The 25776-nt window shown below is 43.7% G+C and overlaps 2 protein-coding genes across 2 annotated transcripts; both read right to left on the bottom strand.

Moving 5' to 3' along the window:
• Nucleotides 1–1810: 1810 nt before the first annotated feature.
• On the bottom strand, nt 1811–11561 carry TMEM269 (transmembrane protein 269). The gene is made up of 6 exons (XM_033114484.1): nt 11239–11561; nt 7880–8018; nt 3677–3774; nt 2857–3000; nt 2031–2231; nt 1811–1947 (listed from the first exon to the last, which is right to left on the bottom strand). The coding sequence occupies exons 1-6, from the start codon at nt 11252–11254 to the stop codon at nt 1811–1813; spliced, it is 735 nt and encodes a 244-aa protein (XP_032970375.1). The 5' UTR covers nt 11255–11561.
• A 5742-nt stretch (nt 11562–17303) lies between these two features.
• C9H1orf50 (chromosome 9 C1orf50 homolog) lies at nt 17304–25710 on the bottom strand. Its single transcript, XM_033114151.1, has 5 exons — nt 25522–25710; nt 25288–25403; nt 19605–19691; nt 18823–18954; nt 17304–18486 (listed from the first exon to the last, which is right to left on the bottom strand). The coding sequence occupies exons 1-5, from the start codon at nt 25595–25597 to the stop codon at nt 18301–18303; spliced, it is 597 nt and encodes a 198-aa protein (XP_032970042.1). The 5' UTR covers nt 25598–25710; the 3' UTR covers nt 17304–18300.
• Nucleotides 25711–25776: the final 66 nt, after the last annotated feature.

Genomic DNA, 25776 nt, shown 5'->3' with positions numbered 1-25776 from the left:
GGGGTGACTCTCAGGCCCAGAAATAGGTTTATGATGGGAATATTCAGACTGGAATGTCTGAGTTCATGGATATTTGTAAGTTTGTTACCACGTGGTAGTCACCTTGCATATAGCTCACTAGAATGCACAACTAAATAAATTCATCTCCAAAGTAAACATTTTTGAGTGCCAGGCACAGCAGCAGGCAGCACAAATCCAAAAGCATAAGCTGAAGGAACTTAAAATCTAGTGGAACACAGACATAGTCATCTAACAAAAAACATAAATGCTAGAGATACGAATAGGGAGCAGTGGGGAAGAGGAGGGCCTCTGTTCCTGTAGCATCGGATCAGCAATGTGGACGTCTTTGGATTTTTGTTTTTAAATCCTAATTTTAGATTTAATGCATATTTGTCACAAACATTCAAAAAGTTAGCCCTGAGGTAAAAGGTGGTCTGGTGCCCTAGCTGAGGACAGGGTGGACCAGCCAACAATCCTTGGTATCCCATCTGCGGGTGGGAAGTTGAGGCAGTGCGGGGGCTCATCTTTCAGTGGAGCTGCGGTCTTTTTGGAGTATAATGTTAGGGTTCCATGCAATACTGTTTATTTGCTTTGGATTTGAGAATAAAGTGGCATTTACATATCTAGAATTTAGTATTTTAGAGCTTAGGAAACACATAATGAGGACCTGGTACCAAATGATGCCCTCAAGCTGCCATGTGTATGAGCTCTAAACAAAACAAAAGACAGAAGCTTAGACTGTTGAAATACAGAATTTTAAGTTACAAAATCCTACACATGTTCAAGTTGGGCAATGTGATTGTCCTGGGATTAGCTCTGCTCTATGGAGCTAGACGCTGTAAATTCATTGCAGCATTATTTACAGTAGCCAAACTATGGAAGCGAGCTATGTGTCCATCAATAGACAATTGGAAAAAGAAGATATGGTACATATATATACAATGGAATATTACTCGGCCATGAAAAAGAATGAAATCTTAACCATTTGCAACAACATGGATGGACCTAGAGGGTATTGTGCTGAGTGGAATAAATCAGACAGAGAAAGACAAATGCCATATGATTTCACTTACATGTGAAATCTAAAAAGCAATAAATGAACAGAAACTTATAGATACAGAAAACAAACTGATGGTTGCCAGATGGGAGGGGAATGCTGGGTGAGAAAGGTGAAGGGATTAAGAAGTACAAATTGGCAGTTAGAAAATAGTCATGGGGATATAAAGTATAGCATAAGGAATATAGTCAATACTGTAATGACTGGTGTCAGGTGGGTACTAGACTTGTCGGGGGTGTTACTTTGTAAGTTATATAAACATCTAACCACTATGCTGTATATGTGAAACTAATATATTGAATGTCAACTGTAATCGAAACATTTTTTAAAGGAAAAAATGCATTAGTGCCAAACCCCACCCTACCAGTGGAGTAGTGACCATCAGGCAGGGCCAAGGTGGAGGCTGTACTAATTCTGAAGGGTTTCACTCCTTTCTAAGGAATTAATCTTAGTGCACAAGGTCACCCAGGTGGTAACAGAGCTGGAACTCAAACCTGGCTCAAATTTACCTTGGAAAAATATCCTGTTCCACGTGACACAAACAACTGTTGTCCTTAAGGGATTCAGATCCCTGAATAAAAGGGAAGAAGTGAAGGCCGCTGGCCCTACCATGGGTTGTTCTGGTTCAAGGCCATATGTATCTACCACATGCACAACACAGGAACAAGGAAAGGTTTAGTGAAGACAAGGCAAGGCTTGGCCCACCAGGCTGGCATAAACCCCACAGAGGCCAGTGGACGTGAGTAGAGCTCCTTAGTTTCTTTGGTGATGTAGCCTAAGACATGCTGCCTTGCCCCACAGAACATCTGGAAAGAAGATGTAGGAGAGTGACCACATCAGGCAGTAAAAAGCAGTTAGTGAGAATGGACACAAAAGCAGCACAATGATACCTGGAAGAAGAAAAAAGGCAAACAGTTTTTATGAAGCTGTCTTACATGTATTTCCCACCCTCTACTCTCCCATCCCCACTCACCTCCCAGATAAACCATTTTTTTCCACTTCTCAGACTCCAGGATTTCATCACGTGGGTAGTAGCTCTGGTCTATCATGAATAGAATCATGAGTGAGGCCATGCAAGAGAGAATGAACGTGTTGCCTTTGGTCAGAAGGGAAGTGGAGGCTAAAACACAGGAAGCATAGGGGGAGGGTAGACCCTGGTATGTGAGGGTAATGCCTGCAAGAGAAGGAAAAGATGGGGGTTAGCTGCTTCCCACTGCCCTAAAGGTATCCGCATGAAGAAGCCTCTGTCTCTCTGGGTCTTCCTGCCCCCCTCTCCAAATCCCCTTAATCCCAGGACAGTGGCAGACTGTGAAGCATTCAGTTGTCCACAGAGATGATGTGTGCGCTTTGCATTGGATCCCAAGGTCAAGCCGGCCAGCTAGGACCAGACGTGCCCCCTGGTCCCTAGGAAGCCTCTATAGAAGGCTCCTTTGAGATCTAGTCACATCTGCATTCCCTTGCATTGGGATCTGAGCAGTTCCCTCACCAGAGCTCATTCTTCCCATCTGTTTTGGGAAATTGGAGTACGATCTCTAGTTCTAGAGTCTGAATCCATGTGCTCCATCCAGAGTTCACACAGTGAGAAAAAGGCACAGCTGGCCCAAGAAGCGAGGGCCCCCGCCCCCCATACCAGGGCTCTGCCAATGCAGCCTGCAGCCTCCAGTGGGGCTGGGGCACAGGAGAAGGAAGGAGGAGGGACTTTATAAAAGGAAGGAGTCATTTACACCCCAGGCTTCTGGCATCCAGCAGCTCCTCCCCCTCCATTGCCTACCTCAGCCATAAGGCTGGGTTCCACTCACCAGCTGAATAAAAACACAGGCGGAAGGAAGCAGCCAACACATAGATGATGGCCAGGAACGCTTTCAGAGGCCCATCCACACCTAGGAGCAGGGCAGAGGCCAGGCCAAAGGTGGTGAAGACAGCAATGTCATTCAGCTCAGCTCCTGCTCCAGAAGGCCAAGGTTAGAAGAACTTACATTTACGTGTCTTGTACCTTAGTTCCCTCTGGTGGGGGAGCTGGAATGGGGACAAGCAGGGTCTGAGGTCCCAGAGGGCAACAGCTGCCTGCGGTTGTCTACAGATCAAAGACGGGTCTCCTTGCGGCTCTGCCTCAGACTGACCATGTGTCCTTAGGCAAGTCTTTCCCTGTCCAGGTCTTAGCTCCCCAATCCTTTCACATGCAAGGGTTGGACTTCAAGTAGATACAAATTGATAAACTATGTAGGAATTCTTTTTCAAACAAAATCTTACATGGAAATATTGTATTTAAAACCAGCTGCTCTGCTCAGAGTAATTTTTCCCCTCTCCCCTCCTCCCCGTGCCAGCACAACCACCACTCCCACCCCCAGTCCCTGGATTGGCCCCGAACAGGGAGGCAGGGCAGACAAGGTAACTGAAAGCCAGGACAAGGATGGCCAGAGATCAGTACGCGAGCCAACAGAGGAGCGAGAGCTAGGCTGCGGGGCTCCCAGCTCCTGCTCGAAGGCTGCTTCTGCTGTACTCGAGGGATGTGAACAGGGCAATGACTGATGAAGGCCTGTTGATGTTAGAAGATGGAGAAGCTGACCTGACATGGGTACTTCTGGGGTCAGGGATTAGGGGCCTGAGGCCTGGACTCACCCAATTTAGAGCAGATGTTGAGGTGTCTGGTCATTGCTCTGACTGCCATGTCTAACAGGAAGCTGACCAGAAGCATCCAGGAGGCACAGTGGGATTTCCTAAAGTGTAGGCCAGCAGGCCCGAACAGGACAGCTCTTTCATAGTCTCTACGGGACAACCACTCCACACATCTCCAAGACAGGAATATATTTCCTACACTTGCACACATACACACCCCTGCAAAGTCCCCACACTCACATCCTTTCTGATATACACTGTTTTGCACCACACACACACACACACACACACACACACACACCTATATCCCTTCCATACTCTCAACCCATAGTCTTAAACGGGTGCCCCAAATCCCTAGGTAATCACCAAGGTTCCTTCCAACTCTAAATTCCAGGTACATTCAATTGCACAAAGGTCCTAGGATCTAGCCCAGCCTCTGCAACCATCTTACTGTGAATTCTCAGGTAAATCACTTCCCCCTTCTCTAGGCCTCTGTTCCTCCATCTGTAAAATGAGGGATTTATGCCAAATGATTTCTTTAATACATATAAGCCTATTCAGATTATTTCTTCTACTGTGAGTTTTGATAGCTTAAGTCTTTTAAGGAATTGGTCCATTTCATCTAGGCTATCAAATTCGTGGGCACAGTCATTCGTAATATTCTTTTTTTATACTTTTAATGCCCATGGGATCAGTAGTGATGCCTCTGCTTTCATTTTTGATATTGGTAACTTGTGTCTTATCTCTTTTTTTCTTGCTTCGCCTGGCTAGAGGCTTATCAATTTTATTGATCTTTTCAAAGAACCAGCTTTCGGTTTCATTGATTTTCTCTATTAATTGCTTGTTTTCATTTTTTTTAATTTAAAAAAAATTTTTTTTTATTGGGGAATATTGGGGAACAATGTGTTTTTCCAGGACCCATCAGCTCCATGTCAAATCGTTGTTTTCAATCTAGTTATAGAGGGCGCAGCTCAGCTCCAGGTCAAGAAGTTTCTCAATCTAGTTGTGGAGGGCGCAGCTCGCTGGCCCATGTGGGAATCAAACCAGCGAACTTGGTGTTTTGAGCACTGTGCTCTAACCGCTGAGCAAACCGGCCGCCCCAATTGCTTGTTTTCAATTTCATTAATTTCATTCAGCTCTAAGCTCTAATTTTTATTATTTATTTTCTTCTGCTTACTTTGGATTCCATTTGCTCTTCTTTTTCTAGTTTCCTAGGTAGAAGTTTACATTATTGGTTTTAGGTCTTTTTTCTTTTCACTTTTTTTCTAAGACTTCATTTTTTTATAGAAGTTTTAGGTTTACAACAAAATGAAGAGGAAAGGACAGAGATTTCCCATATACCTCCTGCTCCCACATATGCATGGCCTCCTCCATTATTAACTTCTGGCACCAGAATGATACATTTGTTACCAAGGAGGAACCTACACTGATACATAGTCACCCAGAGTCCATAGTTTACCTCAGGGTTCACTCTTGGCATTATATGTTCTATGAGTTTGGACAAAAGTATAATGACGTATATCCATCATCATAATATCATTATAATAGCGTATAGAGTTTTCACTGTTCTAAAAATCCTCTGTGCTCTACTTACTCGTCTTCCCCAAACCCCACCCATTTCTGGCAACCACTGATCTTTTTATTCTCTTCATATTTTCTTTTCCAGAATGTGTAGCCTTTTCAGATTGGCTTCTCTCACTTAATAATATGCATTTAAGTTTCCTCCATGTATTCTCATGGCTTGATAGCTCATTTCTTTTTAGCACTATATTCCATTGTCTGGATTACCATAGGTTATTTTATCCATTCACCGAATGAAGGACATCTTGGTTGTTTCCATGTTTTGGCAATTATGAATAAAACATCATGAACATCCAAGTTCAGGTTTTTGTGTAGACATAGTTTTCAATTCATTTGAAAAAATGCCAGAGTGTGATTACTGGATTCGCATGGTAAGATTATGTTAGTTTTGCAAGAAACTGCCAAACTATCTTCCAAAGTGGTGTACCATCTTGCCTTCCCACTAGCAGCGAATGAGAGTTTCTATGGTTCCACATCCTCACCAGTATTTGGTGTTGGCAGTGTTCTGAATTTTGGCCACTCTAACAGGTATATAATGGTATCTCATTGTTATTTTAATTTGCATTTCCCTGATGGCATATGATGTTGAGCATCTTTTCATATGCTTATATATCATCTATATATCTTTCATAAGGTATCTGTTAAGGTCTTTGGCTATTTTTTAATTGTTTGTTTTCTTACTGTTGAGTTTTAAGCTTTGTATATTTTGATAATAGTCCCTTATCCAATGTATCCTTTTTATTTTTTAAGGGGAGGTTGAATTACACTCAAAATTTCATGGAAGAAGTGTCAATGAACTTGCAAACATGTTTTACTTATTTTAATTAAATTTATTTGGCTGACAATGGTTAGTAAAATTACATAGGTTTCAAGTGTACAATTCTGTAATACATCATCTATATATCACATTGTGTGTTCATATAATACACACATAATAACATCAGGGAGAACTAATGGTTATATCAGTTCTCCCTCCATAACCATATATTTGACCCCCTTTTCCAATGTATCTTTTGCAAATATTTTCTCCCAGTCTGTGGTTTGTCTTCCAATTCTCTGGATGTTGTTTGTCATAGAGCAGATTTCTAATATATGCATTTAATGCTATATGTTTTCCTCTAAGTACTGCTTTCATTGCATCTCACAAATTTTGGTAAGTTGGATTTTCATTTTCTTTTAATTAAAAATATTTTAATTTCTTTGGAGTCTTTTATCCATGTATTATTTAGAAGTGTGTTGTTTGGGATTTTCTAGTTTTCTTTCTGTTACTGACTTCTAGTTTAATTTCCTGTGGTCTGAACACATACTTTGTATGATTTCTATTCTTTTAAATTTGTTAAGGTCTTCTAGCCTGGAATGTGGCCTATCTGGGTGAGCTTGAGAAGAATGTATATTCTGCTATTGTTGGATGAAGCAGTCTATAAATATCAATTAGGTCCAGATGATTGATGGTGCTATTCAGTTCAACTATGTCCTTACTGATTTTCTGCCTGCTGGTTCTGTCAATTACTGATAAAGGGATGTTGAAATATCCAGTAATGATACTAGATTCATCACGTTCTCCTTGCTGTTCTGTCAGTTTTTGTCTCATGTATTTTGATGCTGTAAATGACTTCCAAGAGCTCTTTCTGACCCTACATTTAAGGATTCTATGCTCTGTCCAGCACATGCTCCCAGACCCCCCTGAAAGCAGCCTCCACAGTTTCAGGCAAACCTGCCCAAGAAAGCTATTCCCAAGTCTACACCCTGATTGCAATGCTTGGGTGGCCCAGAGAGCCTGTCCCAGCCCTCAGCTGTCCCCAAACAACTTCAGCATTTCCTTTGTTTAGACTTATACCTATGTGGGAGCTGGGCCCATCATAATGGCATAAAAACCACACTGCCAGAAAATCAAGCAGAACTAAGAAGATAAAGATTTTCTGCTGCAGGTAGGCCCCACTTGATGAGACTCCAAAAACCCAGATTTAGAGAATCATAAAATTTTCAAAGTGGGAGGGAATTTAAAACATCATCAGGTAAAATCATTTTAGGAATGAGAAACAGATCCAGAGAAGTCACCTGCTGATGGTTATAGAGATTCAAACAAATTAGGAGGATGTTATTTGCATTATAAAGGATTTATCTATAAAGAGCTGATTTGCCAAGGCATTGAAATATGATTCAATTTATAAAAATATAATTCACTTACAACATTTGGGGGGCCCATATACGTGTCTCAGATTTTCCAGAACAGTGCTAACTTAAATATTCTACCAGATCATATGTTCTAATTTACGAATAAAAAAATTTGAATGGTATCCGCCCTACCCAAGGATTGTGTAAAGGCTACCAGAGCAGACTCTCTTGATTTTCTCATAAAAACCATTCTAGACTGCCATAGATGGAAGGAACTATAGAGATCATAGTGTAAACTCCTTGTTTTAAAGATGGAGAAGCTGAGGCTCAGGGACAGGACCTAGCCAAGGTCACATATCAAGTTGGTGGTAGAACTGAGGCTAGAATCTTGACCTCTTGACTCCCAACCATGATACTTTCTCCTGACCGCAGGCCTCTGGGCCTGGCTCTCCTTCCCTCATGCCCTTGGCTCCAGCTGTTCGCTGAGACCTTGCTGGGCCCCAAACCTACTTGCAGAAGCTGCAGAAGATGGAGAAGAGCCCCAGGATCATGTTGACCAGGGACAAGACGTTGGTAACATCCTTCCTGGAAAGTGCATTCATCTGGGGCTGACTCTGGTCGTTGGTCAGGAAGAAACTGGTGCACTGACCTAGGGCCGAGGGGAGAGGGGCAACGGGTTCCCAAGATCAAAGAGGCTCCCAAGGACCAGGTAGCTCCTGTTCCCCAAGACCTCATCCCAGAACTGTACCCTGTCAACACTGTCTCACTGGCTGTAATGAGGCAGACAGGAGGTGTATGGAGGAGACCCAGGAGGCGAAGACAAAGGTGTGGAAGCTGAGAGTCTTGGGAAAGCCCATCGGCAAAGCGAATGAACTGGCACAAACACAGTGCCCACCCCTCTCTGACTGCACCCCCTGTCCCATACCACAGCCATTTCTCCAGCCCATATGATGACCCTCCTGGCACCCCCCCATGGCCCAAGGGGTATGGGCCCTTCCCCCATTCTTTGTCACAGAGCCCTTTATCATAGATGAGACCTTCTTCTTCTTTTTTTCCCTTTGAATTACAAAGCTATTTCCAGTACTTTGGGTTGAGCCCCACAGGAATAAAAAACACTGGGAAGGGGCAATGCCCTTCCCCTAGAAGTGGTCCAGGGGGAAAGAGGCTACCTGAGGGGAAGGAAACACAAAAGGGACCGACTGCAAACTCAGGCTCCTTTATCCTGCAAGCCTCGCTCACTCTCTCAGAAGAACAGGGCTGCGGCTGAGATGTCCCAAGGTCCTGGTTCTGACATGCCCCAATCAGATCAGCAAGCCCGCTCCAACAGGGGAAGGGATGAGAAACAAAAAAAATGGATATGCCCAGCACGAAATAGTACACAGGCACTTTTCACTGTGTGCTCTCTTCTGATCCTGACGACTTTGGGGGATGGTGCTATAATTCTCCCCATTTTATGAATAAGAAAAGTAAGGTTCAGAGAAATGGAGACGTTGGCTCCAAGTCACATACTAGGTAAGTAGGACTTAATCCCACCTGTTTGATTCTAAATCTGGTGCTGCTTCCCCTGGGGGCACCGATCTCAGCAGGAGGAGGTTTGTGGGGTAGGGGCAAAAGAGCAGCCCTGCTGGGCAGCTACAGCCTCCACACAGGGGGCAGGCCCTGCCTGGGCCTCCCCACCCCTCCCAGCCTCTCACAGCAGCTGGCCTTGCCCATTTTCACAGCTCGTCTGTTTTCACTCATGCACACTCCTTACCTACACATAAACGGATTGTGACACCAAGTTTCTTTTGGAGAAAGAGCCCCAATGCTCTTTGAAATGGGGAAGCCCCACTGGTTGGTGTAACTATATTACCTACAAATAATAATCCTGCACTTGTGTAAAATATTCAAGTTCCAAGGTGTTATCACGTCTGTTTTCTCATTTAATCCTCACTCATTTTTAGAGGTAAGGAAGCTGAGACTTTGCCCCGACTCAGTACCTCTGTACAGCCCCGGGCCATTCTGCTCTGGGCAGCAGCTAAGACAAAGCCCGTCCTTTCCTATAAAGCCTGCTGCTAAGATGGTAGCGGCTGGGAGGGGCTAGACGTGAAGTTTGGGACTGGGAGTTTACGAGGGCAGTGCTGTGGGCTCACTGCTCCCACAGGACAGCCTGAATCACCAAGGCTGTCAGTGGCCACATCACCAAAGCCACTGGGACTCCTGAGACCTTCTCATGCCAGGGCCTCTCAAAACCTAAGACAGGAAGCAATGCGAGGCAGAGAAATATGGGGTGAGAGGGTGCACACCCCAAAGGACTGGGTGCACACTCCTTTCCCACAAATCTTTCCACCCGGTCTCTCCCAATCTCAGGGCTGACCCAGCAAGACCAAACAGCTCTGTTCCACAGTGGCCCCCTGTGGGCTGGAGGAGCAGTGGCCCAGCCTCTCTGCCTCTCAGGGGCGGTCAGCACATGCCTGGGTCTGTCTGCTGATAACCAGACACACCTCATCTAGTTCACAGTTTGGTTTTGTTTTTTAAATTAATAATCAATTGTCTACTTTGTTAGCTCTTTCCTTCACAAAGCACTTGTACCTCTGTGATTTCCATCGGCCCTGTGAGGTCTGCCAGATAAGGATCACTATCCCTACCTGCTCGACAGGTAAGGCAAAGAAGACTCAGAGAGGGGAGAAACTTGCTCAAGGACACACCGGAACTGGCAGATCAAGACTTACGACTTCTGTAAGTTTCCTCTGGACTCTGCTGTCTACCAGCCAACAGGACTGAGCACTGTATTCGTTGTAAGCTCAGACTGAGCTAAGTGCTGAGAAAACCCTTAGCCCCTGTCATCATGGAACTTCCATGGAACTTGTATATTTTACACAAGTGCAGGATTATTTGTAGGTAATATGTTTACACCAACCAGTGGGGCTTCCCCATTTCAAAGAGCACTGGGGCTCTTTCTCCAAAAGAAACTTGGTGTCACAATCCGTTTATGTTTAGGTAAGGAGTGTGCATGAGTGAAAACAGACGAGCTGTGAAAATGGGCAAGGCCAGCTGCTGTGAGAGGCTGGGAGGGTCTCTAAGGATGAACAAAGCAGGGGGAACTTCTTGGCAAAGGGAACTGCAGGTATGAAAGCACAGTGAGGAAGCTGGATCCAACGGAGAGAGAGGAGTGACTAGAGGGGATGTCGGTAGTGTGGCCACAGTTGTGGCACAGCTGTGTGACCTTGACTTACAGCCTATAGGGAGGCAGTGATGTTTAGTTAGAAAGGTGTCTTGGTCAGGTAGAGGCTGGGAGTGGAAGGTGGTCTGGAGGTGAGAAACTGCAGAAAAAAGACACCAGCCATGAGACTGGTGAGTGAGGAGATGTGAGGAGCAGAACTGGCAGGACACTGGGACTGTTTGCAGAAGGCAGGCAAGGGGACACTTAGTATTACCCTGAGGTTCCTCAGGAAAGGAAATGAATGGCGAGCAGGGTCCTTGCTGGGAAACCCGGGCACAGCACTGGCCTGAGCAAGTCCAGGTGGACCTACCTCTCCAGCAGGCAGTGGACACAGGGCACAATCACTCTAGTTAGAGACGTCCTCCCCCCTCCTCTCTGCCCCCACTCCACCCTCCTGCCGTCAAGGCCAACATTCCCCAACAACAGAGAGCCAGCCTCTCTGGACGCTGGTCCCTCTGAATTGGAGACCTTGGCGCTCCCCTCCCCGCCCTTCCCCGCCTGCTGTTCTGCCTCCAGTCCAGGCGCTACTAGACAATGGCGACACCGCCGACAAGAACGACATCCGTGCGAAAAGCTGGAAGAGATGAAGTTGGGGCTGGGCGCCCACAGCTCGTAACAACTTCTTCCCCCACTCTGGGGAGGGACAAGCACTGCCACAGATGCTCACCTGGGGGACGGGACATTCCTAGGTGGCACGGGGCCGCACTCCTTCCCAGCTTCCTGTGCGATGGAGAGGGGCTGGCCCAAGCAGGGCCGGCAGCACCGGTCCCAAGCCTCTTACCCCTGGCTCTTAGCTCACAATCCCCGAGAGGCGGGGGAGGGGCGGCCGGACTTTAGCTGGCAGAAGAGGGGCCTCAATTTGCAGGGCAGCCCTAGGTCTTGCAGTGGGCGTGGTGCGGATTGGAGGGGTCTGAGACGACTAGCCTCTCCATCAGCGGGCGTGTGGGAGGGCTTGGCAGGTGAAGAGAGCAGAGCGCAAGGTCAGTGGGAGGTGGGAAGATAGGGCTGTAAGGGTTACTGGGGTTCAGCTTGTGAAGGACCCCTAGAATGTAAGCCCCGTGTGGGGAGGGCATTTATTAGCGCTGTGTGGTTCACTGCTGTATCTTTGTGTCTATAAAATGCTTAGGCATACAGTAAATCCCCCCACCCCAGTATTTGTTGGGTGAATGACAAGCTGAGTAATTTACACTCGGTCCTGAAAAGAGTACGTTTTAAGTAGGGAAGTGACCTGGTCAGGTTGGGTTAGAAAGATTATTCTGGCAGCCATTGTGGAGGAAGGCTCTGTAAATCTGCATGTGAGGTGAGGTTGCAGGAGCAACACTTATAGTTGGACAGCAACAGACAGGAGTGGGAAGTAGCCAGACTAGGAGCCACAGTAAAACGGAATCCCAAAGGTGTGGGAGAGGACCGAGAGGGAGAAGGCAAGAGCCTCTCTGAGGTGTCTAGAGTTGGCAACGGTTTGAATAGTGTGCTGCGGAGAGAAACTTGTTGGTACTGGGTAGGATCCCAGGCACCACGCTAACACTTGCCCCACATCCTCCAACCTCGTCGAACGCTCAATTAGAGCAGCAACAGCTCCCAGGCCCCCATAGGAGAATACGCCAAAAGAAGGGGTGGAGCTAGAAGGCCAAGTGACACTGCCTTTTCCTTTCATCCTGGTGGGGAAAGAGGAGTTTAGGATCTAGCATGTCCGGAATGGCTGGCTGCTAGTCACCAACCACAGGGCTTAATGTGTTACAGACATTATCGTTGTTTACTGGATTTTCTCAAATGCCCAACGCTAGTATCAGCATTCCTGTTCTCCAGAGGAGAAAACTGGTTGATTTTATAGCATATGGTTGGACAGCAACTGACGAGAATGGGAAGTAGCTCAGTAATAATTAGTGGAACTGAACAGTCTGACACTAAAGTCAGAATTAAGGTTCTGAGAAACTAAAAGGGGGAACCAAGATGGAGGCAACTAGAGGTGTACTGAGTCCAAGCCAAGAGTCAGGTGGGCTTCTTTCTGTCGTTTTTCTCTTAATTTGTCCATGCCATGTGGACCATTAAAGTGGTCAGTTAAAAACGGTAGCATAATGGTTGTAATACTGGCTTTAACTTTTAACCATGTAACGTTCCAGCTCTAACACTTTCCAAATGTGTAAATTGGAACAAATTACTTTGTTTTCCTGAACCTATTTTCTAATCTGTAAAATGAGATTACATGACATGCTTAGCACAGAGTAAAATCTCCATATTATTATTGGTAGTAGTATATTATTAATATTATTACATGATCATGCATTTGTTACCCTAGACATCTCCAAGGCTTCTTTCAGAAGGAGAGAAGCAGAGGTAGCTAAGAAAGTCCCTCTTCTCCATCTGCCAGAAGTTTCTAGCTTCTTCCCTTTCTGGACATCACAGGAAGTGGAGAACAGAACAGTAAGATTAGACTATCTATACTTGCAATAACATGATAGCCACTAGCCCATCTGGCTCTAGAGAACTTAAAACATGACGAGTCCAAATTGAGAAGCGCTGTACATACAAAATATACACACACCAGAGTTTGAATACTTGATTCAAAAAAATAATTTAAAATAACATTAATATTTTTTACTATTATTTGTTGAAATGTTAATACTTTGGATATACTGGGTTAGAAAAAAATGTACTATGAAAGTTCATTTCACCTGTTTCTATTTTTTTTGTTTTTTAAATTAAAGTTTGTTGGGGTGACAATTGTTAGTGAAGTTACACAGGTTTCAGGTGTACAATTCTGTAATACATTATCTATATACCGTGTTTCCCCGAAAATAAGACCTAGCCAGACATCAGCTCGAATGCATCTTTTGGATCAAAAATTAATATAAGGCCGGATCTTATATTAATTTTTGCTCCAAAAGACGGAGCAAAATATATAATATATAATATAATATATCATATATATATTATATTATACCCGGTCTTATATTAATTTTTGCTTCAAAAGACGCATTAGAGCTGATGGTCCAGCTAGGTCTTATTTTCGGGGAAACACAGAATCACATTGTATGTTCACCACCCAGAGTCAGTTCTCCTCCCATCACCATATTTTTTTTTTTTTCTTTTTCTTTTTTTTTTTTAACTTATAAGAGTTTATTTGTGTCAACCTGATGACAATTGCTGGGAAACAAAATCTCAACAGATTGAGAAAATGCTCCCTCTATTTTTTAATGTAGCTACTAAAAAATTTTAAATCACACATGTGGCTCTCGTTATATTTGTTAGCTACATTGACTAAGATCCTTAGCAGGATGTAATTAAGTGCAGAGCTCCAGATGTCCCCCCATTCATCCATTCGTTATTATTTATTATGTGCCAGGCACTATTTTAGGTGCTAAGGATTAGCAGTAAATAAGACACCATTTCTGTCCTCACAGAACCTACACTCAAGGATGGGGGAAATGCAACCAATAATGTCTGGTCATGGTAAGTTTTGGGGAAAACAAAGCAGGGTCAGAAGTGATTTTGACATGAGAGGAGTTGGTATTTCTGATAGGGTCATCAGTAGAATCATATTCGAGCAGGGGTCTAAATGATGAGAAGATGCAAACCATGGAAAGATCTTGGGGGGGAAATGTTCCAGGCAGATGGAAGAGCAAATGTGAAAGCTCTGAAGTGGGAACAAACTTAATTTGTTAGAACAAGGTCAGCAGGACCATGGTGAGTACAGAGAGTGGTAAATCACATAGTACCTGGGCAAGAAGTGTCAGGAGCAATTCTTGGGTCATTTTTATATAGAAGTGTTGTGACCTGATTTATCATTTTAAAAGATGATGCCTACAGTCTCTGTGGAGACAGAATAAAAGAAGGTGAGAATGGAGGCAAGGAAGCCAAGTTAGGAAGCTACTGCATTAGTCCAGGCTGGGAATGTGGGTGCTGTGGATTAAGGGGATACAGGTGGAGATGGTGGGAAGCAGTCAGATTTGGGATGTATTTTAAAAACAGACCTAAGAAGACTTGCTGATTGTTGTGGGAAGAACAAACGGAATCAGGAATGCCTTAGTTTTTTGGCCTCGACAACAGAGTGAGAGAGGTGTTGATTCTTTAGTTGCAGGGGGCGCAGCCCATCATCCCATGCGGGAATTGAACCGGCAACCTTGTTAAGAGCTCGCGCTCTAACCAACTGAGCCATCTGGCTGCCCCTCCGGCAGCTCAGTGGCAGCTCTTTGTCTTCAATCTAGTTGTGGAGGGCACAGCTCACTGGCCCAGGTGGGAATCGAACAACCGGCAACCCTGTTGCTCAGAGCTCGAGCTCTAACCAACTGAGCTGTCGGTCCGCCCTTGGACATGTTAAGTTTGTAATGACGTCAAGTAAGGCTTTTGGATAAACAAGTCTACATAAAACTCGAGAGGGAGAGATCAGGCTGGACATGCATTCGAGTCAGCAGCAAGTGGTGGTATTTAAAGCCAAGGGAATAGATTAGATCACCCAGTAGAGAGAAAGTAAAACGGGCCAAGGGCTTGGCCCAGAGCAGTTCAAAATGATGTGTCAGGAGACTAACTTGTAAACGGAGTTGGGGGGTAGGGGAGGTCGGGTAGTGGTGTGTGTGTATGTGTTTGTGTGCATACACACAGTCTACTGCTTATGAGTTGTGTGACCTTGGTTAAGTTACTTCTCTGAACCTTGACATGTATCTTATGTAGGCTCATCACTCAACACTCAAGGGGAATACTCCTATACTATCCCACATACACATCTTACACATATACATCTTACTCTATCACTTTCATATTTTAACTTCTCTACCCCCTACACTGAGATCTTCTAGGGCTATCTTAATCTGCCAAAACAGCTGTTTCCACTCTGTAAAATAGGGATCGTATATGCCTCATCGATGGTGAGTTATATGAAAATTAGATCAGACAATGGATATGCTTGACAGAGTAAAAGCTCCCTAAACAGTATTTATCATCTTTGTATCTACAATACCAATATTCTCAATGCTTGTGGACTGATAACTTGAGAAGGTAAGAATACAGTAAGTCCTCCTTCCCTCATTCCAGAACCCTAGGGTGCAGAGAGGGAGGGAGAGTAAGCTGGTACTCACATCCAGTGAATCTGGGCAGGGTCAGCACAGTAGATTACAAAAGGAAATAAAGATTGCTAATTATTCTGGAAAATATCAGGGATGTCTTCCTCTTCCACATTTTATTGAGTGGATCCCCACCATCCACACACTCAAGACAGAAATTCAAGCATTATCTAAGATTCTTTTTTCTCACTCATCCTCCTACATGTTATTAGTTAACAAGGTGCAATCTTCACTTAATGTCAATAGGTTCTGTGGCTTTAAGCAAAACGTTGTATAACAAAACCAGTTGTACTATAGGCTAATTGATATAAACAATAGTTAAGTTCCTAGTGTTTTAACATCAACGTTTTAACAAAACATTAAAAGAAACATTATTTGAAGACCTGCTGTACTTTCAAAATGCCATAACCTCATCAAATCTAAGATGCCTCCATTAAGACACATTATTTGATGTAGCTCTAAGGAAAAAAACTATGACATGCCATCGACTTTTAGAAGCATTCAGGTTTCAGAGATTTTAAAATGTGAGGGAAGAAAAGTGCATCTTACAACTGATGAAATATGGCACCTCATTGTACCATCTTAGTTCAGACCTCCATCATTTTACCTGTACAAGGGATGGAGGCGCCTAATGGTCTTTCTTCCAACTCATCCTCTGCTACCAAAATGAGGCTTCTAAAAGGCCAGTATTACAAACTCACTACCCCAAACCCTTCAATTAGCTCTTCTTCCATAGCCCCCAGCCCACATTCTTCACTTTAAACTGGCTGCAATTCCCTAAATGTTATATTACTTCTGGTATTCATGCCCTTGTATAATTCATACCTTTGTATAATTCATCGCCTTGAGTGTGGACTGGCTTACTTCTGACTTACTTCTAATCAATAGAATATAGCAAAAGTATGAGATTTTACTCTCGTGGTTAGGCTAACTTCTATCCTGCTAGCCGACTGTCATCCTTGTTGGCTTTGATGAAGAAAGTTGCCATGCTGGGGAGACCCATGCGGCCAGGAACTAAGGGCATCCTCTGGCTAACAGTCTGTTAGTAAACAGTCAGTAACCTCAGTCCAACAACCCTGGAAGAACTGAAATTCTGCTAACACCGTAAATGAGCTTAGAAGCAGATCTTTTTCCAGCTGAGCTTTCAGATGAGAACCCAGCCCTGGCCAATAATTTGATGGCAAGCTTGTGAGAAACCTTGAAGCTGAGGACCCCTTAAGTGTGTCTCAACTCCTGACCCATAGAAACTGAAGTAAATGTGTGTTGTTTTAATCCAGTAACTTTGTGGTAATTTATACAGCAATAGATAATTAATGAAGCGCCTTTTCAAAATGCAAATGAGGACCTTCTGGAAACCTGGGAAACTTTCTGTAGTCAGAATCAACTACTGTACCATTGTGTGTGTGTGTGTGTGTGTGTGTGTGTGTGTGTGTGTGTGTGTGTCCCAGCATCCCAGAGGCTTTTGCAGCTTACTCCACAGACCATCCCCTTGTGATCTGATTGACCAAGTATCACCTGGTCAGTTTCTAGCCCCATATGTGCTAGGCCATCATGGACCACTTACAACTCACAAGGAGTGCAACGTATAAGGAAAGACCAGGTTGGGGTTAGGGTTTTACCAAGCAGATCAGCATGAGGGACACCCCTTGCCAGAAAGGAACCTGGACAACTGTGATTTCAAGTACACATCTCTACTTTTAATTCACGCTGTAAAGGAAGTACTGCCATGCTGAATATGCTATAAATTTCATTAATTCCACTGAATAAACAGGAAGTGAGGTGGGTTCCCACAAGAGTCCAATCAGGTTTAGTAACTCAGCCAGAAAGCCTGTTAAGTTCTTGAACAATTTAGGTCAAAATGAGTTTTGATCTAAGTTCATTCATAACCAACGAATTGGCAATTTTTCTTCTCACCCACTGCCCCATTCTCTCTTCCACAGTATTTTAAAGTTCTTATTTAAATGGATTTGTCTTGCTGCAGATGGCTAAACTCTGCATCTCCTCCTCAGTGAGGCTATCAAGTGAGGACTCATATAAAGGTTAGTAGCAGCCTCCAACATCTCTGTGAGTTTAAAATTCTGTGAGTTTAGAGGTTGACCCTCCCCAAACCTGGCTATTGCTGCTGCCTCAGATACTCCGGTCACTCTAGCAAGACAGAAAGAGCAGAAGGGGCAGGCCAAACCTCACTAATAGTGCAGCAATATCAGAATCCCAAATTCTCTAGTGCAGCTAAACTAATTTGTTTACCATCCTCCATTACCCCTCATTCTTGCTCCCAGATGAATTTGAAGCTGGAGTTCCACCATCTGTTAAGTAGCCTAAACCCAATCTTCAAGACTAATTACAGAAAAAACTAAAAAGAGTCGCCTCTGGAGATCCTTGCCAACCTTTCTGTGGGAAGAAGAAACTTGTCTTTCTCTAATGAAGTAAAGTACACTGGCTAGTATGCTGAAACGAACTGGGTGGGTATCTGAGCACCAGAGAGGATCTCCCAATCTCTCAAGTGATTCATTACAGTCCCAACTAAAAGTAATGACAGCATTACAATCACAGAGGGTCATGATTCACATACATGCTCTCAATTCTCATGTCACTTCCCATTAAGGCAAAGAATGGGGGAAACAAGGAGGTGACAGGTCCTTGCTGTGAGAGCCGTTTGTCAGCGTCTACTCTCAGTGAGTCAGTCTCTGGAAGTTGGGTTCAGAGCTCAGAGACAGGGCCAATGGCTGGCTTAGCAACTTGTCCACTAGGCTGATTTTAGCGTCTTGCTTCTCAATGTCCTCATACGGAGTCCAGGAAAAGTCATGCTGTAGCTTGTAGGCACCAAGGAAGTCATGTGGACACCCTGTCCCCCATTCCTAGGGAAGGCAAAGGAGAGTCAACTCTTGATCAGGGTAGGACATAAAGAAACATTTCCTAGTTATGGCACATTTCTTTTTTGGCTTTTCACTTCAGACCATTCAGAATCATCCTCAGAAAGCATTACATTACACATCAGATTTCTCCCTTCACAGAGATAATGGCTGGGAAATGAATTAAGCACATGTATATTTTTTAGAGTCATGTCTAGCTGGGCTCACACCACCTCCAATTTTCTCAGAAACCATTTACCAATGCCCATGCCTACATTTTCACACATGTGCGCCAAGAATTTTCAAAGACTAGATTTTTGTGCAAAAAATACACATTCTTACCGTTGGAGATATAATGGAAAAATACTTCTGACCACTTTCCCGTCTATAAAGGAAATAAATGTTGCCAGGTTTTTTCACTATATTACAAGCTACGTGGTGCAAGTCAGCATCTCTGAGACCATCTTCTAATACCTAAGAACCACAGAGAGGTAACAAATTAGGCTTTGGAGGTAACAGGCACTCACATTCAGTGATTATCCCAATGGAAATCTGGAAACTCTTCAATGTTTATGACCTTGCTCCCCCATTGCAATGAATCACGTTACTGGGATCCAGACGATTTTGAAGAGACAAAATTAGACTATAATTATACTGTGCTATAAAAAATTCCGTTAGAAAAACTGTATTTCAAAATGTTAAGCATTCTTTTTATTCATTTATTTATTTATTTAGGGCGCAGATCACAGTGGCCCATGCAGGGATCGAACCGGCAACCTTGGTGTCATTAGCACCACGCTCTCACCAACTGAGCTAACCGGCCACCCCAATGTTAAGCATTATTATTGGCTTTAAATGTCTTTCTTAGTTTTCTGTAGTAAGTATACGTCTTTTATAACTCAAAACAAATGTTTTCCTTAAAATGCTTTACCTTACTGAACTTTCTCCTAGTGAAAAAAAACGTATCTTATACTTAACTCTTGGGCTCATTCTATTTCGCTCAACACCTCTATATATTTGTAGGAGGTACTGAAGGCAAGCTACAATGATTAAAATAAGCAAGCTCAGTCAATCCTGGAAAGCAAATAAAGAAAATGAAAACCAGCTTAAAAGCCATTACGTACCTTCCTGGCTTGTTCTTGCAAATGTTGGATTTGCTCAGCTATCACTGTCAGCTTGTTGGTGGCATTTGCTCGGATGAATTCATTAGCCTAAAGTTGAGACAAAACTGAACTGTGGGTCAAAAAAGGATCAGACTTCTATGATGTTCTTATTTAGATACCAATGTGAAGAGTTATGGCACCTTTGTGTAGGCCTAAAATATTCTTCCTTCCTCACCATTTCCCCATGAACGCCCATTCATCTCAAAGCCCAGCTCAAACTGCACTGCTTATGAGAAGCCAATCCTGATGTGACCCCACACCACAGAATTAAGTGCTCCTTCTTTTCTATTCCCCATAGCTTTCTACCTTTTCACTCTATGTTCTAGTCACACTGAACTTCTTCAGTCCTCTAACATGCCCTGTTCTCTCTTGCTACCAAATATGTTGAATATGCCCTCTCCTCCATCTAAGACATTTCCCCTTGCTCTTTGCCTGACTAGCTGCACTTATTCCCCTGGTCTTCATTTATTTTCTCATGTTTAAACATTTCTGAAATCATGGATTGGTCTTAATGAAAATCCGAAGACACTTGCGATATAGCTCTTATCACCTGCTACATAGGAATCTAGCTATATATAGAAAGTATCTGTTAATCTGACCATTACCTCAGTTAAATTATTTACATCACACCTAGTTATATTTTAACTTATATTTACATTCCAGTTGTGAATTTTAAAAGACTGCCCTATGATGCAGACCTGAAACAAAGTGATAATGTACACGTAAGACTGCATGTCATATGCTACAAAATGCAACTGAAGGCAATGGAAACTGCTTAAAATAAATCAAATAATTTTCAAAGCTAGGAGAGACTGGTGTTTTCAATTCATGTATTTTCAATTCATGTACTGGGAAGGATTATCACTGAGGCATCAGAAATCTGTCAAAACTTCCGGTTTACTTTCAAGTAAAGCTGATTCACTTCCCGTGGAATACAATTAAGTTAAGGAAAAGAAATTAGAAGGTTAAATCTGAACTGGAATTAAGAAATATTAAGAGAATTTCCTGCCTAGTTGAGGAAGCTTAAGGTAAAAGTAAGGAATAAGCCCGTGAACAGAAACAGTTGAGTAAATTGAGCCAATCATTTACCGGTTCCACAAATATACATTTAGTAACTACTGTGTGTCAGAGACACCATGCTAAGCACTGGATGCACTGGCAAACACGAGAGGCAATTAACTTCGACAAGATTACTGTCCTTGCAAGATTACGTCTAATGCAACTGTCCTTTAGAATATGAAGCAAATCGCATATGCAATTTTTAATTTTCTTGTAGCTGTGTTACAAGTAAAAATAGATCCGGTTCTCCCAGAGCTCTGGCCGCGAGTCCCAGCAGCTCCCGCGGCTGCGGCGGCGGTGGGAGCAGCGGCAGTTGCCAGGCGGCACAGCTACACGAAGGATCTTGGTGCGCTGCGGCCCGCAGGCACCCGGCACGCGCCCGCCCCGACGCCAAGGTGCCCAAGAGGAGGTCAGCGAGGTGGTCGGCTAAACCTGCTCCTTCAAAAGTGGAAACGAAGCCCAAAAAGGCGTCAGGAAAGGATAAATCTGCAGACAAAAAGGGGGAACCAAGGGAAAACAGGCCAAAGTGGCTAACCAAGAAACTAAAGATTTACCTGCAGAAAACGGAGAAACTAAAAATGAGGAGAGTCCAGCCCCTGATGCAGCAGGAGAGGAAGAAGCCAAGTCTGATTAATATCACACCACGTCGTATCAGTGCTCCCTGTCTCTCTTGTACAATCCAGAGGAATATTTTTATCAACTATTTTGTAAATGCAAGTTTTTTCAGTAGCTCTAGAAACATTTTTAAGGAGGGAATTCCACCTCATCCCATTTTTTAAGTGTAAATGTTTTTTTTTTGTTTTGTTTTTTTTTAAGAGTTTAAATCATTTGCTGGTTTTTTATTTTTTGGTCCAACCAGAAAATAGTGACATATTATTGACTATGGAAGGCTTTGACTGTCTTTGGCTCAGCTTAAAATTCCATAGATGGGGGTAGTTTTTATATCCCATAATACAAAGCATATTAAATGGCCACTTGGAGTCGTGCATTTAATACGTCTTGGACATTTTGAATTACTTCTATTCTGTTTTTGGTAGAATTGTTTCCTAAACAAAACCACTCCTTGATCTTGGCTCTCCTTGTCCGGATTTTTTGCACTCTGTACCATCTTTGGTCGCGGTTGTCCAGTTTTTCAGTCATTTCGTGAATGTGCTGTGAAAGACTGAAAATTTGAGTATGTAGTGTATGTAATATTAAATTGTGAATTCGTGGGACTATGATATAACAGCATATCAACATCTGAAGATATTGGTACTTGATATTCTATTAAGGAAAATTAACCTCCAAATTGTAAGCTGAAAAGTCACTGGAATAACTTTAGAAAAGAATCACAACTACATTACTTTATAGGTTTTTGGTACGTACGTTAAAAATTTTGTACAAACTGAAATGTCTGTGTACTTATCCTCAAAACAACCGATAAAATCTTGGTTATGAAAGAAAAAAAAGTAAAAATAAATAAGTAAACCTAATTCTAATAATATGTTATTTAACCCAATATATCAAAAATGATCATTTCAATATGTAATTAATATTTTAAAAATTATTGAGATATTTCACATTTCATATTATGTGTATATTTTATACCTACAGCACCTATCAATTTGGATGCTAAATTTTCATTGGAAATACATGATCTGTATTTCAACTTCGGAAAAGTTACAGATGAAAGAGTTGATTCACACAAATTGTTCCAAATATACTTAAAAGTTTCCAATAATTAAATTATCAGGTTTAAAAGCTAAATGAAAACTACATAAAATTTAAAATTTGGTTTCTCAGTTGCAGTAACCAAAGGTTCCTACTCGACAGCCATTATGTAGCTAGTGGCTACCATATTGTACAGCACAACTCTGGGGAGTAATACAGACACCCAAAAGAAAGATAATCAAAGCTAGTATTATATGTACTCAGAACAACGACAAACTATTATGAAGGAAATAACCATAATTATGTGATAGAAGCAGATCAAAGAAAGCTAATGAGTGAAGTAAGTGGTTTACTAACAAGTAGTGGAACGCATGTGCATAATACTGTCATTTGGATGACGTGGGGTATAGCCCTCTACAGACAAGAAGGCCTCACTGAGGATGTGACATTTGACTTGGGTCTGGACAAAAGGAAAGGGCCAGCCATGCAAAAACTGGAGAAAAATCTTCCAGGCATTTTTGAAACCAGAGCAACTGAAGAGTAGTTAGTGAGGGGGAGGCATAAAAGAGGACGGGACCAAACCAGGTCAGGCCAGCTGTTATGGCCTGGGCAAAAGAATCTGCATTTTGTTCCAAGGACAATGAAGCACCTTATGGCCAACGAGAGATTAGGTGGTTTCTAGAACTAAGGTAGTTCCAGGTTAGGAGCAGCCTTGTAATAAATGTTTTTCTTAAGGTGGTGTCAGCAAATCTGTTCCTTATAAATAAAAGAGCCTAATTAAAACAGAAATGAGCGAAAGAGCACCTATAAACCTATAACTACTAAGCACATACCCAATCATTCTCAGTGAGGCCCTTTACATATAACATTATGATTTAATTCTCATAACACCTTATGAAGGTAAAGATGATAACTTCACTTTCTCATTTTAGGAATTAGACTCAGAGAGGTGAAGCAACCTGTCCAAGGTTTCACAGCTAACAAAATGGCAGTTGAAGATCTGAACACAGATCAGTCTGATTCCAAATTTCATGTCTTCACACCAGGTCTCCAGAGCTTTCTAAACACACAGTATCTAAAAGGCAGGTTCAGAGGTCAGTCCTGCTAGAAAGTACGTTTCAGTATACAGACACTAAATATGCGTGATTCAATTTGTCTCTAGAGTGTCTTTTTTATAGCTTCTCAAAGATTTATAGTATTGAGAAAATGGAGGCAGTACAATAATGAGTCCTCTGTATTTCACTAGATTATAGGCTGAAGTAACAAAAATTGCGTTTCTTCTTTGTTTCAGGCCATTGTAATAAACACGATGGTTACTCAGTTACCCAAGAAAATGTGTGCCTAAGATTTGGCCCTGGAAGCCTCCCTCTCAATAACAGTGATCTGATTAAACACATTACATTCTCCTAATCCATAAAAGTCATACTTTGCTCTCTACCTCTAGTAAAGGCATAAGGTTTGAATCAAAGCAGCTTTCCTAAGCATTTGTAGTCCTTAATTAAAAAAAAAACAAAACTGAAATACAGGGATGTATACGTGAGGCAACTTGAGCAAATTAAATTTTTTTTCTCCCTTCTTCCGCCTCCCCCCGCCCCCACTCCAGTTCAAGCCGGTGTTTCTCAGCCTAGTTGTGTAGGACACAGCTCCCTGGCCCATGCTGGTGTTATGAGCCCTACCCCGCCCCCCCCCAGTCGTTCGCCAGTCACCAGTCGGCCACTCACAACAGTTCAGGTCAGCCACTACAGCTCTCGCCGGATGCCGGCTGCTCACACTGGCTGCGGTCCACTGGCCACTCAGGGCAGGAAACATCAGCTCACACTGGCTCCCGGCCACTCGCGCGGGCACAAGGTAGCCCACCGCAGCACTAGGCAACCCCCAGCTGCTCAGGGCAGCCCAGCTCCAGGGAGAGCGGTTGTTCACAATCTTAGCTGTAGAGGGCGCAGCTCACCGGCCCAGGCGGGAGTGGAAGCCGACCTCCGCGTTAGGAGAACACCCTCGTCAGCCACGGCCCCACCGCCAATTATTAAATATTTCTGAGCAAAACAAAGACCTTTGAACATAATCAAGGCCAAACGTGATAGTGTATACAAGGATAAGGGGACATCATAAGCTTTAAAGCCCCAAGGCCCTATGTAGGTACAAACTGAAGAGGGTTCTACAACTGGAAGTCTTGATAAGAAATCAGATGGAATTTGGTTCTTCACAGCTTTGGATTTAGGAGCTCTCTTCGTTCCAACCCTGCATTTTACAGGTAAAAAAGTTAAGGTCCCGCTAAAGTAATCTGCCACAAGTCACAGTGCAAGTTAATATCAAAAGTGGGATTAAAACTCATCCAAATTCCAGTGTTTTTTCCTGTTATTTCGCATTTCCTCCTTATTTTACTTCTTTTAGCCATCAATACGCAAGCACTGGGCTTGTCCAAGGTTGCGTCCAATGAATGCGGACGGGGGGCAAAGTCAGAGTCCTTGCCCTTCCATAAGATGTTACGCTCTAAAATGCTCCTGAGATGACGATGTTACGGAGAGAAGCAGTTTGAAGTGGACTACGCACCCCTGCAGAATCTGCATGAGTGATCTTGACACTTCCCCAGAAAATTCTCGTCACGTGTCAAATGAGAAGAACTAACTTCTGTACCGCTTAATCCAAAGGGCTGTCATAAGGCCCAAAGGAAATAAATGTCGATTGAAAGTGCTGTGCAAACCTTCCCACGAAGGGACACCGCGCACCGGCACTCAAGTGGCCGCTGAAGGTGCCTTTGGTCTCCGATCAGAGTTCGAGTCAGGCCACTGACGCAATTACAATCAGTTTTCCCCGTGTGTACAATGGAGACGAGAACAAACGCTACCCCAACACGAAGTGTCTGTGAGAGTCGAGCCGTGAGACCCTGAGCCAAACGTAAACAAAGACGGTTATTTCCCCAGCGGCGTCTCCTCACCTTCCGCACCTGCTCTGCGAGCACCACGAGGTCCAAGGGGTCCCCGGACCGGTGGGTGTGGTAGGGGCTCACTAGGGCCATGCCGCCGGGGTTCGGCGTGAGCTCCACCAGGGCTCCTGCGACACACACGCAGAACACAGGCCGTGAGCGCCCGCCCTCGGCCTCCCGCGGAGGCCGGCAGACTAGCTGCTCCCTGAGGGCCTCTTTCCCGCTTCCGACTCCCGCCCCGCGTACCTCCCAGATGTGTCGCCGACTGAACTTGGTTTTCAGGGACCCCCTCAGTCCGCCCGAGCGTTGCAGCGTCCTCCATGACGGGACCTTCTGCTCCCCACTACTCAAGCGGCGCGAGGCGGAAGGGAATGCACATAAAGGCCGGTGGCCAATGACGCCGTGCTCCCGGACCTTTGGACGTCAGAGCGGCGCAACTGGGAGGTGGGGCTCCGGCTCACGCACGGGACGACGCTGAGGGGCGGAGTCCACGCAAGCCTC

Source organism: Rhinolophus ferrumequinum, chromosome 9 (assembly GCF_004115265.2).
Source record: "Rhinolophus ferrumequinum isolate MPI-CBG mRhiFer1 chromosome 9, mRhiFer1_v1.p, whole genome shotgun sequence".
In the NCBI taxonomy this organism is placed as follows: Eukaryota; Metazoa; Chordata; class Mammalia; order Chiroptera; family Rhinolophidae; genus Rhinolophus; species Rhinolophus ferrumequinum.
Note: the sequence above shows the minus strand (reverse complement) of the source record. Positions and strands in the feature narration are given on the sequence as shown.

Excerpts from the sequence above, each read along its gene's own strand:
- C9H1orf50 (XM_033114151.1), bottom strand. The coding sequence starts at position 25,597 with ATGGAGGACGCTGCAACGCTCGGGCGGACTGAGGGGGTCCCTGAAAAC. Across the intron at positions 25,404-25,521 it reads GTCGGCGACACATCTGGGAG|GAGCCCTGGTGGAGCTCACG; the intron begins GTACGCGGGGCG and ends TGTGTGTCGCAG. Across the intron at positions 18,487-18,822 it reads TTTCCATTATATCTCCAACG|GAATGGGGGACAGGGTGTCC; the intron begins GTAAGAATGTGT and ends TGCCTTCCCTAG.
- TMEM269 (XM_033114484.1), bottom strand. Across the intron at positions 2,232-2,856 it reads CCTGTGTTTTTATTCAGCTG|GCATTACCCTCACATACCAG; the intron begins GTGAGTGGAACC and ends CTTCTCTTGCAG. Across the intron at positions 1,948-2,030 it reads AAAAATGGTTTATCTGGGAG|GTATCATTGTGCTGCTTTTG; the intron begins GTGAGTGGGGAT and ends TTCTTCTTCCAG.